General features: G+C 34.4%; 1 protein-coding gene and 2 long non-coding RNA genes across 3 annotated transcripts in view; 2 read left to right on the forward strand and 1 right to left on the reverse strand.

The window, feature by feature from the left end:
- Window positions 1–13,786, reverse strand: part of Delta (neurogenic locus protein delta) — a 17,976-nt gene extending 4,190 nt beyond the window's left edge. Inside the window, exons 1-6 of the mRNA XM_074256503.1 lie at window positions 13,092–13,786; window positions 11,657–11,965; window positions 8,278–8,338; window positions 5,593–5,844; window positions 2,720–2,780; window positions 1–353 (exon numbers count right to left, since the gene is read on the reverse strand). The exon at window positions 1–353 is cut by the window's left edge and continues 4,190 nt beyond it. Coding sequence (XP_074112604.1) covers window positions 1–353; window positions 2,720–2,780; window positions 5,593–5,844; window positions 8,278–8,338; window positions 11,657–11,965; window positions 13,092–13,151 — 1,096 coding nt within the window. The 5' untranslated portion in view covers window positions 13,152–13,786. The remainder of the gene's footprint in view (window positions 354–2,719; window positions 2,781–5,592; window positions 5,845–8,277; window positions 8,339–11,656; window positions 11,966–13,091) is intronic.
- On the forward strand, window positions 3,432–4,050 carry LOC141536172 (uncharacterized). The gene is made up of 3 exons (XR_012480697.1): window positions 3,432–3,526; window positions 3,618–3,833; window positions 3,897–4,050. It is a non-coding gene; the product is annotated as an uncharacterized LOC141536172 (long non-coding RNA).
- On the forward strand, window positions 9,712–11,786 carry LOC141536171 (uncharacterized). Its single transcript, XR_012480696.1, has 4 exons — window positions 9,712–10,314; window positions 11,002–11,147; window positions 11,439–11,598; window positions 11,664–11,786. It is a non-coding gene; the product is annotated as an uncharacterized LOC141536171 (long non-coding RNA).
- Window positions 13,787–20,385: the final 6,599 nt, after the last annotated feature.

The raw sequence follows: 20,385 nt of genomic DNA on the forward strand, positions 1-20,385 counted from the left end.
AAGATGACGGACACGTACACTGGTAGCCTGTTTTGGTGGCGTTCCCTGTCATTGTACAGACTCCGCCGTTCATACACGGCTGTGAGTGACAGTCTGAGAGTGATGTCTGGCACTCTGTACCTGTGAATCCGCGCGCGCACGAGCAGGTGTAGGAACCTTGTCCTGTGTTGAAGCAGGTGCCGCCGTTTAGGCAGGGCTTGTGATTTGTGCAGTAGTTTAGATCTTGGTTACAGAATAGCCCGCCCCATCCTTCCTTGCAGTCACACTTCCATGGCTGCTGGCAGGTTCCGTGGATACAACCCGGGTAGCGGAGGCACTCGTCACAAAACGCTCCAGTCCATCCTGGATTACACCTGCAAGATTAATCAACCGTCAGTTATAATCATAATCTAGAGGTTTGTTTTTTTTTTTTTTTTTTTGTAGTTTTTGGTCTGATTAAAAAAAATTTTTTTTTAGGTTATGATCCTGAAGTTAGTTGTGAATTTTTTTAATACTAAAAATTTTCACTGATAATTTTCTTTAATCTTAACATGTGAAATTTTTTTTTAACAATTTTTTCAATAAAAAAAAAAATTCTAAAAATTTTAAAATGTCGGCTAACTTAATTTTCATCTTGAGTGTTATTAATTTATTAATTTAGGTTATGATCTGAAGTTAGTTAACAGCTGTTAATTTAAAAAATTTTTAGAACATATTACAATATAAAAAATGTCTGGTGGAATTTTATTTTATAAAAGTTTTTATGTAATTTCAGATTAAATGTGAAGAAATAATAAAAAGGGAATAAATAAAGGAAATGAAAGAACGGAAGGAAGAATAGAGATTAGGTATGGAAATATAAGGAACTATTGGAGTTTATATTAAGGGTGGGAGAGCTGGAAGAGGATGTGGTGGTCGGCCATTGCGGACGACTCGACACCACCTTGAGTATCCATAGAATTACATGGCTGTGATGGGATTCTTACACTATTAAACCTCTTTGTGAAGTGTTGAGAGAAGAAGCTGAGCTTTGGTTGGCGACTACTCGCTAAGTTGGTATGGAATAAAGTAAGTAGTTGTAGTTGTAGGTACCGAGTTTTAGTTTGAGTATGAGGTTTCGTTGTAGGAGATGAAAGACTTGAGGAAGCGAGAAGAGGAGAGGAAAAGAGGTGAGTAGCTTGTAAGCTGGTGAGCTGGTACGGCAGCAGCTACGGCAGCAACACATATAATACAGCAGCAGGCGGCTGGATTGGGATATGGAGGAGTAGAGAGCAGTAGAGAGTGCAGAGTGATGCCAGACGAACACCGTGGTAGAGAGAGGCAAGGGGAGGGATGAGTAGTCGAGGAGTAGTGTTCCCACGGTTCGAGCCACGGTACAGCCGCTCAGTATGCGGGTCAAGGAAAGGTTACGGGCCCGTCACGCGGCTGTAGTCCTGCGCAAGCGCGGCCTACCCGACTCCAACACCAACTCACCGCTTCATATCACCTACTACATGGATTTCGACCAAAGAGATGGAGATGGTGTTCGCTAAAGACCACTGCAACTTCGATTCAGGAACAGGAATCACTATGATAACTATTTATAACCTATGCTCCTTTTTTTTTTTTTTTATTTAATTAATCCATTTTTTTATGAAAATTAATTTTTGGAATTTTTTTTTGTATTTAAAAAAAAAAAAAAAAATTTTTTTTTTAAATATTAAAATTAAAATAAAAAAATTATATAAAAAAAAAAAAAAAAAAAAGGAATTTAAATTGCTAAAAGTTTTATGGGTTATTGAAGAAATAATTTAAAAAAAAAAAAAAAAAAGGAATTAGAAGAAGAAGAAGAAGAAGATAGTCTCAGCCTAAAAAAAGGAGACCCGAATGAAGATTGATTTAGGCATCTGGTACAAATAAAGATAGTAAAAGTCGTCGAATTTGTCAGGAAAGGTATGTCGTAAATAATTGGCACCCCGTGCATACAATAATGAGAATGATAATCAGTATTCAACTCCCACAGGTTGAACCAGAGGCTGTCGGATTGTGTCGCGTCTGTTGTCTACGACAGCATACTCCGAAATAAAAATCGTGACTGTTGTCCGACGCGATTCTTTCACGTAATTCGAATGGAGACCAATCCCAGTAGGAGTATGAGTATGAATATGTGTAGATTGTGCGAGTAGAGTATACGTACAACACAGTGCGCTCTCACGGTACCGCGATATGTTCTCCGGCTTACACATACGAACATCACACATTTATAAAGGTTAAACGAACGACGAATTTACGGCACGTAGGTACTTGTTCCGCGAAACGCCAGGGGCTCGTCTCCGCTTCCGCATTACTTTTTCCTCGGTCATTGTTTCAACTCTATCTCTATCTCTATCTCCAGCTTCTGTTTTTCTCCTGCTACTGTTGCTGCTAGTTGTTTATTGTCCCGATCCCCATATTAACTTATTAGTGACAATTAACCCCGGACACACTAATTAAATGATCGAGTTAACGCAAAACCTCGGCTAGGCATCTCGGCTCCTCCGTACATCCAATAAACTTATACTTTTATTATCCCACCCGACTAACTACTTTATTATTATTTACTATTTTGTACTGCAATTTATAGCAATTTATAGCGACGCCTTTCACCGTATCTCTGCCGTAATCTAGATACATCTACTCTCTTATTTATTTGAAAATTTAAACAGACCAAAAAAATACATAGTCAAATGAACTTTTAAATATATTTATTTATTATACTTACGTGCATTCGTTCGGCCGATTACAGTGTCCATGTTGTTCGTTACATCCGGGCAGGCACTGTGCTGTAACAAAAAATTCAAAGGTTACGTATTCGCTCATTAAACTTTTTTTTTTTTTTTTTTTATACTGATAAGTAAGTGTCCTTTAAAGTTTTAAATTACTACCCATTACTCATTGTTTTTATTTACTGTTTTCAGAACGAGGCAGTTAAAAATTATTGGGGTGGTGTTTTTTTTTTTTTTTTAATAACTCTATTTTAAAAATAACAGATGGAATACGTTGGATGGAAAAAAATATAACTTTTTAATTATTCAAGTGAATTAATCTTGTCAATTGGGGATAATTATATCAGATTTAAAAATTTATTAATTGGGTAAGTACAATTTTTTTAATAATATATTATAACATTTAAGGCCGTATAAAATAAAATAAATTTTTAGGAAGAAATCAATAGACCAAAAACCCGGAACTAAAAAAAATAAAAATTGTAGAGTACATTGATGGAGGATTTGGCTGGTGGCCATAACCAGTCGATGGCAGTAAGCAATAAGCATTCAGCAGCGTAACGTCTGGGTAAAAGGAAAAAGGAGCATACATATATATGCAGTATGTAGTATGTAGTATGTAGTATGTAATATGTAGTATGCAGTATGCAGTATGTATCACGTAGTATGAAGTATGTAATATGTAGATGTGTATGGATATGGATATGAAGAAAAGCAACCGAGGTATTTTAACGGAGAATCACTGATGGAGAATGGACTGCAGACTGTACATTGTGAACTTTTGTTAATCGGCGTACATACTGGTATCCTCAACTCTGCTCTCAACTCCGTATACCTGTAAGGTAAGCTAAGCGGCATATAATATCAGTACAGCTTTGGTATTTTATCCACCAGAGAGTACCACGGAGGATTGGTTTACCAGCCGAGTCCAGTCACGATAACATTTGGTCTTAAATGGGGGTTGCTGAGATCTTGGATGTACTTTACCGCTGGGTCATCACTTCTCCTTGTCGTTTGCCACCCGACCTTGGCCATACTAGTGACTTGGGTAGAACGGAGAGCACACATACAGCACATAAAACCAGACAACAGACAACAGACAAAAGCCTGGTGATACTTTTCTATAGATCCTGTCATCAACACAGACTCTTATTCTAACTAACCATTAAATAGTTTCATTTTTTTTTTATTTCTTCTTTAGCTTTAGCTTCTTCTTCTCTCGGATGTCTCCTTGTCGTCTTACGGTTGCCCGTGAATAACCAACGTTTGGTATTTATAGTTTGTGTGCTCCGCGGCGCATATATCCACGCCGAAAGGCTGCGAAAGGAATGGCCGAATCCCAGGGATTCCTCGATCCTGATACGAGCCAGAGTCTGAGGAAACGTTAAAGCCGCCGGAGTGTGTATGTACCCCGACATTGCTTGTGAGAGACAAATAAAAAATGAGAATCAAGAAAAGAATTTACGACAAGAACCTCCATATTTCTTTATTCTTTCTTCATTCTTCCGCCCCCACTGACTATTTTATTTTCTTATTATTATTATTATTATTGCTTTTATCATCTCTTTTTTTATATTCTTCCCTTTTATTGCAGACATTTGTTTATAATTTCGCAGAAAGTAATTGTATTTTTTTTTTTTCAGGTGAGGAAAAGCTCATCCATGACCACCTTTATGATTATCTCTCTTGATGGTGTAACGGCCTTATCGATTTATATTTTCGCCGGCTTTCTCCGTTGGCAGTCCGAATTGTATAATGGAATAAAATAAAATAAAACGTGAGCTCACTCCAGTGCAAGTCAAAGGACTTGCACGTGAAAAGGAACATGACAAAAAAAGCTACATTGTTGTAGCAATAGGTATATATGGTTTATTCTTCTCTATTATCCATTTGGTTGGTAGGTTTACCTGTTTTTGGACAAATTTTGTGTGTGGAAAGGCACAAGAAGGTCAGGAAGCGTCAGGTATGTCGCGAGTCAATGTCCAAGAAAAAAGGAAAACCCATTAAAATTAATGTCTACGTATATGTGTGCATGGATATGAGAGAAAGAGAGAAGTAGATGGCCAAGTCTCGAGCAGCTGTCGGTTAAAGCACCCAACGAGGTACCCGACGAGGCAGCTGTCGAGGGCAGCCCTGGGCCGCACTGCAGCTGCCTTGTTCTCTAACTCTCTATGCCTTCATTGCCTTCATTGCAACTACACCACACTATACACTATACACTGTCCTGTACAATGTATGTGTATACTGCAGACTGAGAAGAAAAGCAAAGATAAAATTATCAACCCCCGAAATAATTCACCCCTTTGACTTATTGCAATCGTAATCGCCGGAGGATTCCAGACAACTCAGACTTATTACGACTAATAGTACAATAAAATATATTTTACTGCTTGCAATTCATCGGGGTTAAATAATCCTGGTTACTTCTATGAGCTTCGACCCTAACAATTCATCAAATTTATTATACAATGTATTGTAATCATATTTTTTTTTTTTCTTTTTTCTTTTTTTTTGGAACTATTGAAGTTATAACGGTTAATCATTCCCTAATTTTTGTATTACTTATAAACATAGCCAAAAAACTTCTTTTGAAATTGAATTAATCAAGGTAATTTAAATAAATTAATATCTTTTTTTTTTTTTTTTAAATACTAAGTTAATTTTTTTATCAGTGTAAATTGCAAAAAAAAATTTTCTTTCCAGATAATTGCCGAGGGAATAATAATTTATTATGATTGTGATTACTTGAGGGGTTGCGCAACAGGACAACTAGACCGGACAACGGACATTGTCGCGTAACGAGCGACGAACAATGAGAAACAAGCAGCAGAATGATTGGAGAAGGTATATAATAGTGAATAATACTAACGGGTGTTGCAGTATTCGCCCTTCCATCCTGAGAGACAGACTTTCTTGCCAGTAGAACTACAGGTGTAGTGTCCAAAAATGTCGTCGTGAGCTGTGCAGATATTTTCGCATCCCTTGCCGTAGTAGTTGGCACTGCAGATTACTCTGTACTCGTAGACCATCCGCGCATGAGCGCTTATGTGCTCATCCTCGAGCCAGTCTGTCCCGACGTCGACCCATCTCTGGGTCGTCAACCTCGATATGAGGATTTTTTCTGTAACAAAAAAAAATTTCATTATTATTTAAGTCTTAACTGCTGGAGCTTATGCTGATGAATTTTATTTTTCAGTCTGAAGTTTACGAGAAAACATGGAAATTGTGTGCTGGTCATCATCATCATCATTATCATTATCAAAAACAGCAGCAGCAGCAGCAGCAGCAGCAGTACAGAGACCGGACGCTCGTCCGCTATTGCTGCTCTGCCGACGGTGTGCATCCGGTAGAAAGAAAGTGAATGTATATTTTGGTGTATTGAGATAAGTATTGCACAGAGAGGGTATATGGATTATCTGAAAAAGAGCCAAGCTGGGCCTTTTTTCCCTACTTATTCCCGGTCAGAGGTTGTTTTATTGTTGTTTATCTCCCACTACACCGGAGCCAACTCCAGAGTATATTTAGTAATAAAGTAATATTATTAAATAAAAAATAAAACTAGCCCGTTATGCATGTACCGTGAAAAGTAAAAGCTGGGTAATGTATACCTTGGAGTTAGATAAAAAAAATAAATAAAATAAAGTAAAAAATATTTGCCGAGCAGTGAAGTGCTTTGGTCGAAATGGTCTGACGTTTAGTTTAGGGGGAAGGGAATAGCTTGTCTCAGTAGTCTGAAAATAAGTGAAAGAGGGATGGATGGCGTGCCCAAAGATACTTAAAGTCATTTTCTCGTGTTGTAGTATCTCGAACGCTACGCGCGCGTCTTCCCAGAAGGCAAGTGGCGGTTTTATGTATACCCGGCTACTACACACTACTAAAATCATCTCGGCTTGTTGGGCTTAGTCTTGGAGATGCTGGTGCCGATGCTGATGCTGGTGGTTATTCCAGCCACTCAAACTAGCGTCTGGACTACTTGATTTGGATCGCTCTCACGCCCCGCAACCGTCAATTCTATCACCAATCAGACGCCAATCATAGAACATTTTTTATTTATAAAAATATTGAGCTTTACTTGCTTTATTTTTTTTTTTTTATATTTTATTTTACTTTTATTGTTTTACTTTGTTCAAGGTGGAGATGTTAAGGAGCAACACTCGTAAAAGTTCGAGCTGAGATTCTGGATTAAAGATCAAAGATTTAAGATTGTAGACGGAGGATGTGAATTTACAACTAGTGGATTCGATTTGATAGCGATGTATTCAAATTTAGGTGTATGTTTTAAAAGATTTTAAAATTATGGGAGAGTGTATAATCCCGTGTGGCTCTTATATGTATGTATATATATATATAGTATCGTATTAATTCGAGCGATAAAATAAGAACAAAATTTCGGGGTTGGCAGGTGTAGTAGGCGAGGCAGGTAGAAAATAACAAGAAGAATGAACGCGAATGGAGCTCAGGCTGGATAAGAAGGAGAAGAGGGGGACCAACGATTGTGAGAAAGGAAGCAACAGCATCCGAGCTGTAAGCCCGGCAATAAAGCCCTCGTTTCGACCGGGAAATATTGCGTGCTGGATTTTTACGTCCGCTTCACTCTCGAGTATTCATCCCGTCTTACACGAGGCCCACAAGAAAGAACACTGCTAAATATTTTAAATAAAAAAAAAAAAATACTTGGATATAAAACTCCAATACGTTTTTACGGAAGCTATGGAGAACTCTCAACAGAACATGGAAATTTAATCGTAAACCTTGCTGCATTGTTATTGGGGTACGCCAGTTTATTTTTTAACTGACAAATATTTTTATGGATATCTTTTTTCATGAGAAAAAAAATTTTTTTTTTTTAATAATTTATATTATTGCAAAAAAAAAATTCAAACTTTTATTTCATTCTCACTGATAATTTATTATGATAAATATTTAGAAATATTGATATTTTTCAGGATATAAGCTCATCCCAATGTTACATTAATCAAGACCTTTCATTTGAGTACCCACATTAATTTTTCATATATTTTTTATTTATTTATATATATGTATATATGAAAAATATATAAAAAATGCATGTGGGTACTCAAATGAAAGCTTTTGATGAGTCTAACATTGGGATGAGCTTATATTTTAAAAAACTTCAATATTTAAGAAAGTACAGTGCAATTTTACAAATTTTCTTATTTTTTAGGTAAAAAGATAATAAATGAATATTATTATAGTTATTGTTGTCTACCCAGAGGAAAAGGAAAAAAGGTGGTTACAGCAGTGTTAATACAAGAATCATGTAGGATTTCGTACACTTGGGTTTTGTGTTACCTACTCACTGGTAGATACTATAAGGTTACACAGGAAGGAAACACTAGCACAGTGTTTGCGCCCACACGTTTTCATCCTTATTCATTCACTTTGTAACAGAGGTTTTTTATACCCATACCAGGCGTCATTCATGTATTTATTGTTTTATTGTCCTCTTTAAAGTTAAAATATTTCTTCTTTTTTACTCTCAAAACTCCAGACTTTTATAATAAATAATATAAAAATTTTTTAGGAAACTTACCAGAGGAATGAGTTGCGTTGTTGGCGTCATGGTACGCCTCGATTATCAACGAGAATGTTCCCTGTAAAATAAAAATAATAATTATTATTGTAAGTATATATTTAAATATTAATACTAGTGGTAATTTTGTTGCAGACAGTCTTTAAACGGTCTTGAGCTAAATAAATTAGCAGCTGATATCAACGACAGTGATATCGTTTAAGGGAAAAAGAAACATGCAAGGAATTATTATCCTTCCTTTAGTAAACTTCCAGAGTAGAGTAGAGCAGAGGTATAAATGTGCTTAGTAATAACAATAGCGAGACACACACACAGCAGGCGATAAATCATGACACGAGGGGGAAAAAGTGACGCGTGCTTACTTGTCACACGTGTTACACAAAATTACGATACAATTTTTAAAGGGTTACAGTTTTAAAAAATATATATTTTATGTACCAGACTTGACTACTCTAATTATTATTATTATTATTATTATTATTATTATTATTATTATTATTATTATTATTATTATTAGTGTCATTACGCAGTGTAAAATTAATTATCCGTTTGGTTATTAAAATCCCAAGTATATGTACACATAACCCCGTTAGTTTATATCTTCGTTTAAATAATAAATTTCTCACCGGTGAGAACCAAATAAATATTTAAATAAATTAGTTTCGTGATGTCGGTATCATATGTTATATATTATATATGCATATAGATATTAATCTGGAGAAACATACATGATAATTGTAGCGAATAAATATAAATGCCGGTATAGGAAAAAAAAATAGGCATAACTTATTTTTATTTAGGTTTTTTAATAAAAATTTTTTACCCAAAAAAAAATTTAATTATGTCAAAAAATATCTTTCAAAAATCAAATTTATTAAATTTATGATTAATTATTAAATCTCTTTCTTTAATTTTTAATTTATAAATTGAATTTAAGACAAGATATTATTAAATAACAATTATAATATTAAAATGCTTTTTAAATAATGACTTTTTTTTTTTCAGATCCAAAAGAAGAAATAAAATAAATTTTTAGCAAAATTTAGTGCAACTTTAAGGTATTTGCACACTTAGTAAGACTGGAGAGTATTGACTGGGCTGGTGGTTTTGTCGTAAATAAAAAGTAGGTGGAGATAAATTACCGAGGAGACAAATGCCACCGTTATTACTGAGGAATCGGTATTGAGTTTGACAAAAAACGTATTCCAACAAACTAAAACCTCGAGCACTTGAGCTGGTATCGGGGGAACAATGTGGGTTATACTATATAGTGAATGCTCTCTACTACAACATACTCCAAACTAAGTTTGTTAAACTTTAAGTTGAGAATGATCACACATACATGTATATATATATATATATATATATATATATATATATATATATATATATATATATATATATATATATATATATATACATAAATCTCACACACTCACCCAACAATGCTCTTTGTCTGACAGACGTACGAGAAGGAAGAAGCTATAAAGTTGCAGTCAAGGTATCTCGTGGCTTTGGATGGATAAAAGGCGAGAGCAAGTGAGCAAACCAGAGAGAACGGCTCGAGAAAGAGCCAGCGAGAATGAATTGACCCAGGAGAGAAGAGAGAGAGAAGAGAGAAGAGAGAAGAGAGAAGAGAGAGAGAGAGAGAGAGAGAGAGAAAGAGAGAGGCGAGAAGGCGAGACGGGGCGCAGCTCACTCGGGAGTCGGTTCCCACGAGTTGTGCTATGGCAATCCGACATACCTACACCAACACCAACAGCACACACTTGTCTTGTTCTTCTTTCATGTCTCTCATCTCTTCTTTCACGCACAGCACACACATTCATCCTTAATATTGTACACACAATACAGGCAAATTGTAGTCGATGCAATCTCAGCCATACGAGTATGTATTTGTACTTATTAATCATCTTGGACACAGTCGTAGTCTCGAGAGCAAAGAACAACGACCAAAGAACCAAAGAACCAACCAACCAACCAACAAAATACCAAATGGCTCATCAGATCTATACTCCGCGATTAACGCTAAAACAGGTATTATATACCACCAGACCATCACCATCAAACTATCCAATGCCGATTATATTTATATATACTCCATATAATACTCAATAGCTAACATAACAAGGCGCCAGCTAATCCAATCGCTATTTATACTTTATTATCGTTATATCTGTGTATCCCTACTATTGCTAGTACTACTAGTTAGACATACATACACACCATCAACTCTGTTATTAAATCACAAACTCTATTCATTTTTATGTCATGTGTCTACTGTGCTTTATTTACATAACACACATATTTATATGAACTAACAAATTGCTGAAAATACACACATACATACAAACACTTACTCTCTACACTTTCGGATGGCTACGTTTGTATTAAATTAACATAAAGAGTAATTTATGCCAAACAACCATGAAAATTAAGTTAGATCACATTTAAAAATATTTAGAATTTTTTTTTATTGAAAAAATTATTAAAAAAAAAAAAATTGCACTTGTAAGTGCAACTTTTTAAAAAATATTTTTTTGTAATAATTTTTTTAATAAAAATTCAGCTAAGTTTATTATTAGTATTATCAAACAATCTCTACTCCAGTCGGTAGCTATTTATCCATTAAATTGTTGGGACCCAGTACATCCTATATACTTTAATCTTACATCTCACACTCAATTACAATCACATGTTTTTTTTTTTTTTTTTTTTTTTCAGAATTAATTTCACAAGTCAAGCTCCAAAAAAAAAATTATTACATCACATTTAATTAATTATTAAATTAAATTAAAGAGCCAAGATTTCGGGAGCTTGTTTACTTTCAAGAAAAATAGTCCTTAAGCTTGGATTCTTCACTAAAATTGGTAAGTTATTTTTTAGTAAAATTTGTAAAATAAAAAAGGAATAAAATTGTAGCCGGTGAGCAGACGCCATATGTTGGTAAATTAAACTCCAGCTCTGGGAGTTTGCGTTTTAACTATAACATCAAGAGTAGACACTCGAGCGGATCAAGCGGATGAGGGACAGGATGCTTGGATCTAAGTTTCACTAAAATACTTTATATTACTTCTGGGACTAGACTAGTTGTTAGATATAATATCGAGAGTGAGTACTAGAGATGATACGATAAGTCGCCATATGCATGTCTCTTGCAGGTTCGGTATCTCAAGGGACAATACGCGGACAACAATAGACCCAGAGCTTTTTAGCTTGCTATTATCTCGCTCTTACATCACCATCTGCTCTCTTTTTTACAACACTCCAAGCTCCTGTACAAGCACTTGATCGAAATTTATTGTCAGAAGCCCGTTTTTTGTAAGTACACCTCACACTTTCAATAATAATAATAAAATTATTTTCAAGTTAAACTTACCGGCCAGGAAAAGTTGAAGAAAAATCTAATGGGGTTGGTGAAGCCCCTGGGAGTAGAGACATCAGGGCTGAGATTTACAACATTGCCCCCGAGAACGGGTGTCACCTCGTCCCCGTAAGTACAGGGCGTCGTCGTGTCGATCTTCGCCTGGTACTGCTTCAAACAAATCCTGAACCTGGTCTGGCAGGTTCCAATGCACTCGTTGCTGGTCTTGGAAGTCATTCCCGAGCAGCATTTCCCCGTGTTGTCTTTCCCGTACTCGTTGATGAAGGACTTGAGTCTCAGCTCAAACACCCCCGAAGCATGCACCTGAAAATTAACACCAGAGTAAGTATTTGTTTGGAAATTTTTTTTTTTTTTATTTATTTATTACTGGGGCTTATTTATAAAGCATTTACATATTACACATGACATCATGTGTCAACTAAAACGTGTACGGTCTTGTTCGACTCTCATCCGCCTTCGTCATCTGCAGGCATACATTATAGCACATAGATTATTAAGCGTATGTATTTAACTTTATTTTATTAAAGATGCTAGGCTCTTCCAGAGAATCCTTAGGAATTTACACGACGGGAGTCGACACGATTGCCGCACGTGCTATCTCTCCCCTATAACAACCGTATATGTTTTTATATACATGCAATTTTTTTTCACCCATCTCCTGCCAAGTAGTTAACGCACCAACAAATTATAATTTTTAATTATTTATTTTTTTTTTTTTTATTTAAAAATGATTTATAATATTAAAATTTAGTTAGCCGACTTCTGAAAAATTTTTTTTTATTGAATAATTATTAAAAAAAAATTATTATTGGTAAAAAACTTGAAAAACTGTAAGTGCAATTTTTTAAAATTATTTTTTTGGTCTAATTTAATTATTAAAAAATAAAAAATGTGTCGGCTAAATTTAGTATTATTAAAAATTAGCCGACGTTTTTAATTATTTTTTTATTCATTAAATTATAAATAAAAAATTGCAATTATAGTTTTTCAATATTTTAAATGAAAAAATTTTTAAATGTTGGCTAACTTAATTTAAAAAAATTATTTCAATAACTTTATTTTTGTTTATTTAAAAATAATAATTTCTAAAATTCCAGGTTTGATTTCTTACCTAGAAAGTTAAAAACAAATATGAATATTAATTAAAAAAGAAAAAAAAAATATTCTAAAAAAAAAAATTTAAATAAATTAAAACCAAAGAATTTAATCACCGGCTAAAGAATTCGACGAACAGCAATAGTATTTTAAAGCGAACCATTAACTATTAATTTAATTTGTTGGACTATCGTTAAAACCACGGTATATTTTTGGTGATGTCATGTACATGCTTCCGATGGCTATCGGTAATTTCAAGTTATTTAATTTAACAACAACCATCTGAGGAAGTCCAAAAAAAAAAAATAAAAAATAAAAAAAATTTAAAACTTACTGTACGAGGTGACGGCAAAAGCACTACCGCGACCGTCCACACTAGCATCGTCGTCCACATGTTGTGTCAAAAGCTCTAGTTATTCAGAGCCGTGTCTCCGATGTTTACGATACTAAATTCGTCAACTAGCTGTTACCTACTCGAGGTAATTTTTTTAATTACTCTATGCACAGCCATAAGCTCTAATTTTCTCCAATTTCTTCCTAACAAAAAATCTCCACTATTTTATTAAAAAGCTATTTTTTCCTCAATAAAATATTATTACAAAAAATAATAATAATAATTCACTTAGCAGGAGCACTGTTTGTTAATCAACACAACACAATACACAGTTGTATTCCATTAATCCATGCCAATATCAGTGTGTTCCTCGGAATCAACAAAAAAAAATCCTTTTTTAAATGTTTAACAAAAAAAAAAAACACTCCACTTTCACAATCAAATAATGAAAATAATTAATGAATATTTTATTTATAATTCTAGCAATAAATATATTTATTTATCCAATGATTTGTTTATCACTGGATAAAAAATATGACAGACAAGGAAGTTCCCGGTAGAGAGCAGAGCATCGTCTTCCGTCGACGATGAATCGCTTACTGGCACACTGTGGTGGCACACTCTGTTGATTTCAACTGGCGTACCGGTGTAACAAGATGACTCTCTGAGCTTCCCCTATTTCCCCTCTCCGAGCCGACAGTTACTTCTCCTGAGTAGTGGGGGCAAGTTGAAAGAGTCAAGGATTCAACTCAGCAATATAGAGTATGTAGAGGTGAGTAATTTTATTTTATTTTATTTTATTTATTATTTATACTCCAATTTAAATGGCTTTAATTAAAAAAAAATAATTTAATAAAAAAAGCCCGTTGGAAAATTACTGCCAAGAAAATTCACTATTCTTCTTTATTTATATTTCTTCTTATTCTTGTTCGTAGTCTTCTCAAAGCCGGATCGTTTTCACTAACGCCACACTTGGTTACCACCAGACACTAATATCCTCTATTGAAAACACTGCACCAAGATCTTCAACTCGGATGATAACACATGCACTTTTTTTTTCTTTTTTTTTTTTTTTTATATAATTATTAAAATTAATAATGTAAGTAATTTTATTTTATTTTATTTTTTAATAATTCCAATTAACAATGTCACTTGCACAGTTAATAATAATAAAGACACGTGGTGATTTAATTAATAAAATATATTTCAGAAAAGGGCGCTTTGCTTTGAAAACAGTTGGGCTAAGATTAAGTGAGAGCAACTGAGATCAACCCTCGACTGGAGGTATCAGTCGACCGGCACCCCTACTTATAATGGTGGTCTCGGGGCCCTAAAGGACACCGTTTACGTATTCACGACCACATGATCCTCCTAGCTGGAGAAAGAGAGAGAGAGAGAGAGGAAGGGAGAGCTGGAAGCCTGAAAAAGAAGGTAAGTTGGGGTAGAATCCACACAGACTTGTATTACTTGGAACGTAAACACACTGGGAGCTGGGAGCCATTGCCTGGTGGTATGTAGTGGCATGGCAAAGTGAGCGAGAGGTGGAGCAAGGGAACACAAATATAGTAGGGGAGATTCAAGGGAGGCAGCTGCAGGCCGGCTGCACGCGTCAACCACCCTATCGCTGCCTATCGCTCAACCACGGAAACTTGTATGCTTCTGATCTATATGTGTATGGGCACATAGACGGCTATGGGTATTTGGTGTACGCTATGCAGGACGTGTGCATGCGCATCACCTATAGGATATTTCGGGTTTTTTTTTTTTTTTAACAGACAAAAATTCTAGATTTAGTTTGTATTATATCCTTATTAGAGCTCCTCCTTTGCAATTTTGAAAAAAGAATTATAATCCTTGATCCTGTCGATAGGGACACAATTATGATCGGCTTTATGTAATGTGCCCAAGGCACGCGTCTAAATGACGTCACGTTTTTTTATTTGAAGGTATTACGTATACAAACGGGATCGCTAATTGAACTCGTGTTTCAATGATCATTAATTATAAATTATAATTTGTAGATTTGCATTTTAAAATGACATCATTAGCTGCTGCAAATGCTATGCTATTTGCATACTTTAATTTGTACCAATAAATTTTATAACGACGCAATCTGCATTTTAATATTTATGCATTGATAGAAGGATTTAATTTCAATCAATATTTATTTATTTATTTAATAAAAAATCCTTCTATCAGTGTACAGATTTTTAATTGCACCAGAGAGAGAAAGAGAGACCTAAATTGTTATTGTTTTTATTTTTGTCCTAAAAAAAAAAAAAAATCTACGGACGAGGACAAAAAATCCTTCCGGTGGCGAGGTGGTTCAACAGGTCAGACTTACTTAGGGGCATATGGAACCACTTCCGGCACACGTCGCTCGTGTTTTCATAATAAACATAGTTTTTAAAATTAATATGTAATATCGAGTGATAACCAACGGCTCGTTACCCCTAAAATCTTAATTGTTAAATAATAGGACATAGTTATATATATATATATATTTTATAATATTAAAAGATAAAATTTTTAATGCAATTGTGAGAGTACATAGAGTTTGATCGAGGTCAAGCACGAGACACATGAGGACGTCACGCGACTTATGCTCTCTCTTTCATCGAGTCATCCATTCATGCTTTACGTAAGTCTTTTTGCATCAACCACACACGACACTGTTACATATATACTCACAATTGTTCACTTGCAGGTAATTTATTCGCGGGAATTTTCTCTGCTCATTATATTATTTTAATATCTATATTATTAACAGAGTAAGCAAAATTTTGTGGCCAGTATATTAAGAAATTAAGAAATTATTTTCTATCTTTTGAACAAATAACATTTTTAAAAATATAAGCTCACCCTGACATTACACTCAATTTTTCATATATTTTATATATTTATATATATTATATATGAAAAATATATAAAAAATGCATGTGGGTACTTAAATGAAAGCTCTTGATGAGTGTAGCATCAAGATGGGCTTATATCTTTGAAAATAGTAATATTTAAGGAATTATTAACTTTATTAATTATTAAAAATTTATTATTTAATAAAGCAAAATTTTATTTATGTACAACTCACAAGTCACATAGTGACTGCAAAGTTGCTAGTTAATTTTTAATTTATAAAATGGCTATTCAAGAACGTGACTTTAAATGTGAGTAGTTGCTTAAAATAAAAATGATTTTTTTTTTTGAATAATATTTTTTTTGTAAGCGAAAACGTGATACAGAATTGTAGTTTGAGATTATTTATAAGTTTATTCAATTGATTAGAATTAAAAAAAAAGGTACTTCCATCTGTTGCAAATTGCAGAAGAAATAAATTAACAATGAAAACTGTGAAAGATGTTTTTAGCAGTGGGGATACACGTGCCGCACGCGTCTTATTTATCTATGAGCTTCATTATCATCTTTTGTTTAGTAAGTATATACAATTAATAAGTACGTTGATCCAAACAACAGCTCTTGGAGGAAGTCTTAAACAATGGGTTTAAAAATTAGTGTTTTTATTATTTTTATTTATACTAATTATTTATAATTTTTTTTTTTTTTTTTTTTTTTTTTTTTTTTTTTTTTTTTTTTTTTCTAGATAATATTACCATAAATATGGAAGTGGAAACAACTATTGCACTGTAAATTATTATACCAACTGAAGATCGAGTGCAGCTGCTGCTCTCCGCTGCAAAAAATAACTTCCTCCGGAGGAGCTTTTACTTATACATTTATTGTATGTACATAAAATAATATAATACATTTATATAGGTCGAATTTAAGAAGCACTTTTAACATAATATTTTTCATTAAACTGTTGTTGTTATACAGGGACTATTTCCGTGTTCGGGCAAACTATCAATGGAGCACTCAAAATTTATTAAGTGAGTGCTTTTTTCTTTTTTTTTGTTTAAAAGACAAATAATACCAGAAAGAATGGAATCAAGAGATTAAATTTAAAGAAAACTCCGGAGAGTCTTAAAATAAGTTGATTATTGAAATGGATTTGTGGTAAAACTAATGGCAGATGGCCAGACGCATTTTCTTAATTTAATTGGGTAAAAAAAGGCATGCGTGTGTAATAAAAGAAGAAAAAAAAGGGAGGAAGAAAGGAAGGAAGAAAAAATGGGATAGGAAGAGCGAGTTTTTGGTCAGCACCTCTATCTTACTATATCGTAGCATTCGTAGGAGCTAAATCAGTGTGCTGGGATGTGTTATACATATATGTCTTCTTTTTGCTCGGTTGAGAATTCTCATTTGTATTAGTATATCCGGAAGCACGAGTAGAGGCGAGCCGGATAATAAAGGGGAGGCGGAGAATCGGAGACCCTTCGGCAACACGTGTGCAGTTGTAAAGGTTATTTGCAAAGGTGTATGGATCATAATGACGGTGGAAGCCTCCGAGCAAGACAGTGGGAGTAAGATGCAAAAAGAAGCTGAAGAAGTTGCGCTGGTGGTAGAAAATAATAACAACCTTGATATAATATCAGGAGTCTGTTCATACACACATCCACATCCACATCCCATAAGAGCTCAATATAGCGGAAGCGAAGGTGGTCGCAATCACCCCTTACACGGGCCACTTCCGCCTCCTTTCAAGTGGGCTCTCATCTCTGTGTATACGTTTTTTCATCACGTGCCGACACTTTTTCCCGTAATTTTTTAATATAAATGTTATATACAAGTACAACCAACTAGTCTAAAAAATATTATTTTTTATATTATTTTCCAACGCTCATCCGTCGCATGTGTTGTTTACCGAAGATTAATTGCGATCGATCTAACAGTTGTTTACTAACAGTAGGATTATTTATATGTTGACTGTTGTCCTGAAGAAGAAGACACTATTAGACAGACTGACTAGGGTGCAGTTACTTTGATTTATGGCTTTATATCCTCAAGTATGTGCTTCTGTTGTTGTCCAGGTACGTGATTACTTCGTCACAGTTGATTGTAAATTTTTTTTTTTTATTTTCCTCAGGATGTAAATACACAAGGGGAGCCAAAATTCTTCTGACACATGTTCAGCTGATATTACGTAGATGTAACCCTAGGTACTAACCAGATCTCTCATGCGAAAGTTCTTCCTGAACTTGGATGAGGATGGAAGTGTGTAAGCTCGGAAGAATAGAAATCGAATGAGCAGTGAGAGAAACGTCATGTTATACAGATGTGACGAGCGGCGAGGGACTGTGCTCTATTCTGACGACATCCTGTCTTAAAAATTCAATGCCCGGCAAGGAGACTTGCTTATTATTAATTGTTCAAGTTCCTGTTGAAGAGTACTGTAGATCATTATTAAGTCCAGGGAAGGAACTAATCCTCCAACACATGTACCTTTATCCTTTTTGTTTTTTACTTTTTACTTGTTTTTGTCTTTAAATTCTACCTGGTTGTTGCTTTTATTATTTTATTTGGTATAGTAAATAACTCAAATTTAGAAATACTCCAAAGATTCCAAAATAAAACATAGTCAATATTTTCTGGTATTTATTCAACGCAATAGTAAGTAGAGATTTCAATGTTCCGACCATTAAGGAAGAAATTATGAAACTGAGGTTAATATTTTTCTCCAGACATATACAATTTAGCCACATTTTATATCTAAATTTGATATTAAAGATAATTCGACTGAAATACAGAATAAAAAATATTATGAATAACTTGAAATTGTTTTATTAGACTGAATAACTTAAAATTGAAAAATTATTAAAAACAACCAGTCTTTATAAATAAATATGAAATATGTAAAAAAAATGAAGTTGGTCCACAATCATAAAAATAAAATTGGAGAACAATTCTAAAAGTAATAAAATAATAACAAAACTATTATTATTATTTTTATAGGTGCAAGTATATTTGATCGAATAATGATACGACTTGGACATATGTGTGTTGATTATTTGGGATGAAGCAGCTTCAGGATCGGTGGATACACATATCCGACATACGCATATCCGACCAACAGACGAGAGGAAGAACAGCAGCCGTCTCTTTTTGGATAGCTCGCTCAGCTGCCGTAGCTTCCCACGCTACAAACACACATCCTCATATGTGTTTTCATATGCTGCTGCTGCTGCTGCTGCTGCACCTACCAACCCACCAGCCTACCTGACTCCGGCATCACCGATCACACACACTCACACACTGTTAATACCTGATGCCTATACAAATGTCCAAAAAGAAGGACAATGCCAACTTTCATGCGGTCTTTCTAGGCACATGCCACTCTGCTTTACCGAGCAGGTGTCTCAGCGCTATTATTGCCAATTCAATATATTTCGGGAGTATTTTAAATAATATTAACTATTTATCCTTTAAGGCCCGGGCTACTTTATGGCTCCAGATCGGTACAGATGCAAAAGCTATCAGCGGATCATGAGAACGCATCTGATTCTCAAAGTGAGCAATGGTATCCACCGAGCCACAAGAAGAATAGGAAGAACAAGAAGAAACATAACAACAACAACAACAAGACCAAGAAGAAGAGGAAGGGTTGATCGTTGGTTCCGCCATCAGCAGGGTGATGTCTAAGATGTAGATGGAGGATCACAGCTGCTGTTCGGCAACTAACCTTATTCCACCGTACCATCTTTTTTATTTATGCCGTAGACTTTTCGGTTCGTCTTATTCTCCCACGCTCCTGGTTCACATATATATATATATATATATATATATATATATATATATATATATATATATATATATATATATATATATATATATATATATATATCTTAACCTGTACTCTATATTTATCTCGAGGGTTAGGGAACCGATTCAAAAAATTTATACTATTTTTATACTACTGACTTTAAATACATCATTTAATTTTTTTTTTTTTTTTTTTTTTTTTTTTTTCAAAAAAATTTTAAATAATTCACCCAGGATTTCTCAACGATTTTTTATCGGGTGATGATTAATAATCAATTGGAAAGAAATAAATCACCAGGGACAATTTAATTAAAGTTGGAGGTCAAAATTTGCCGTATGAAGTACGGCATTTATTAAAAAAAAAAAAAAAATAAAAAGCCGTACGCAAATGAAGATGAAAGTATGAGGAAGGACGATGGGACAGAGGAACATTGATGCCCGGATCCCGATGTAGATGATATACATAGAGTTGTTGGCATAGAGAATTACCAGCGATGCGGATGAATAAGGAGAGAGCGTTGCCGGAAAGGTGCTGCAGACTGCAGATGGTGGAAATCTCAGGAATAAAGCAAGTAGGAGGGGCGCCCGAGTACGCACAAGGTTTTTTTCCAAAAGATCAAGGGGAGACACGGAAGGTGGC

The sequence above is a fragment of the Cotesia typhae genome, unplaced genomic scaffold (assembly GCF_013202065.1).
Source record: "Cotesia typhae breed Kobodo isofemale line unplaced genomic scaffold, CoteBio_Ctyphae scaffold_152, whole genome shotgun sequence".
Taxonomy (NCBI): domain Eukaryota; kingdom Metazoa; phylum Arthropoda; class Insecta; order Hymenoptera; family Braconidae; genus Cotesia; species Cotesia typhae.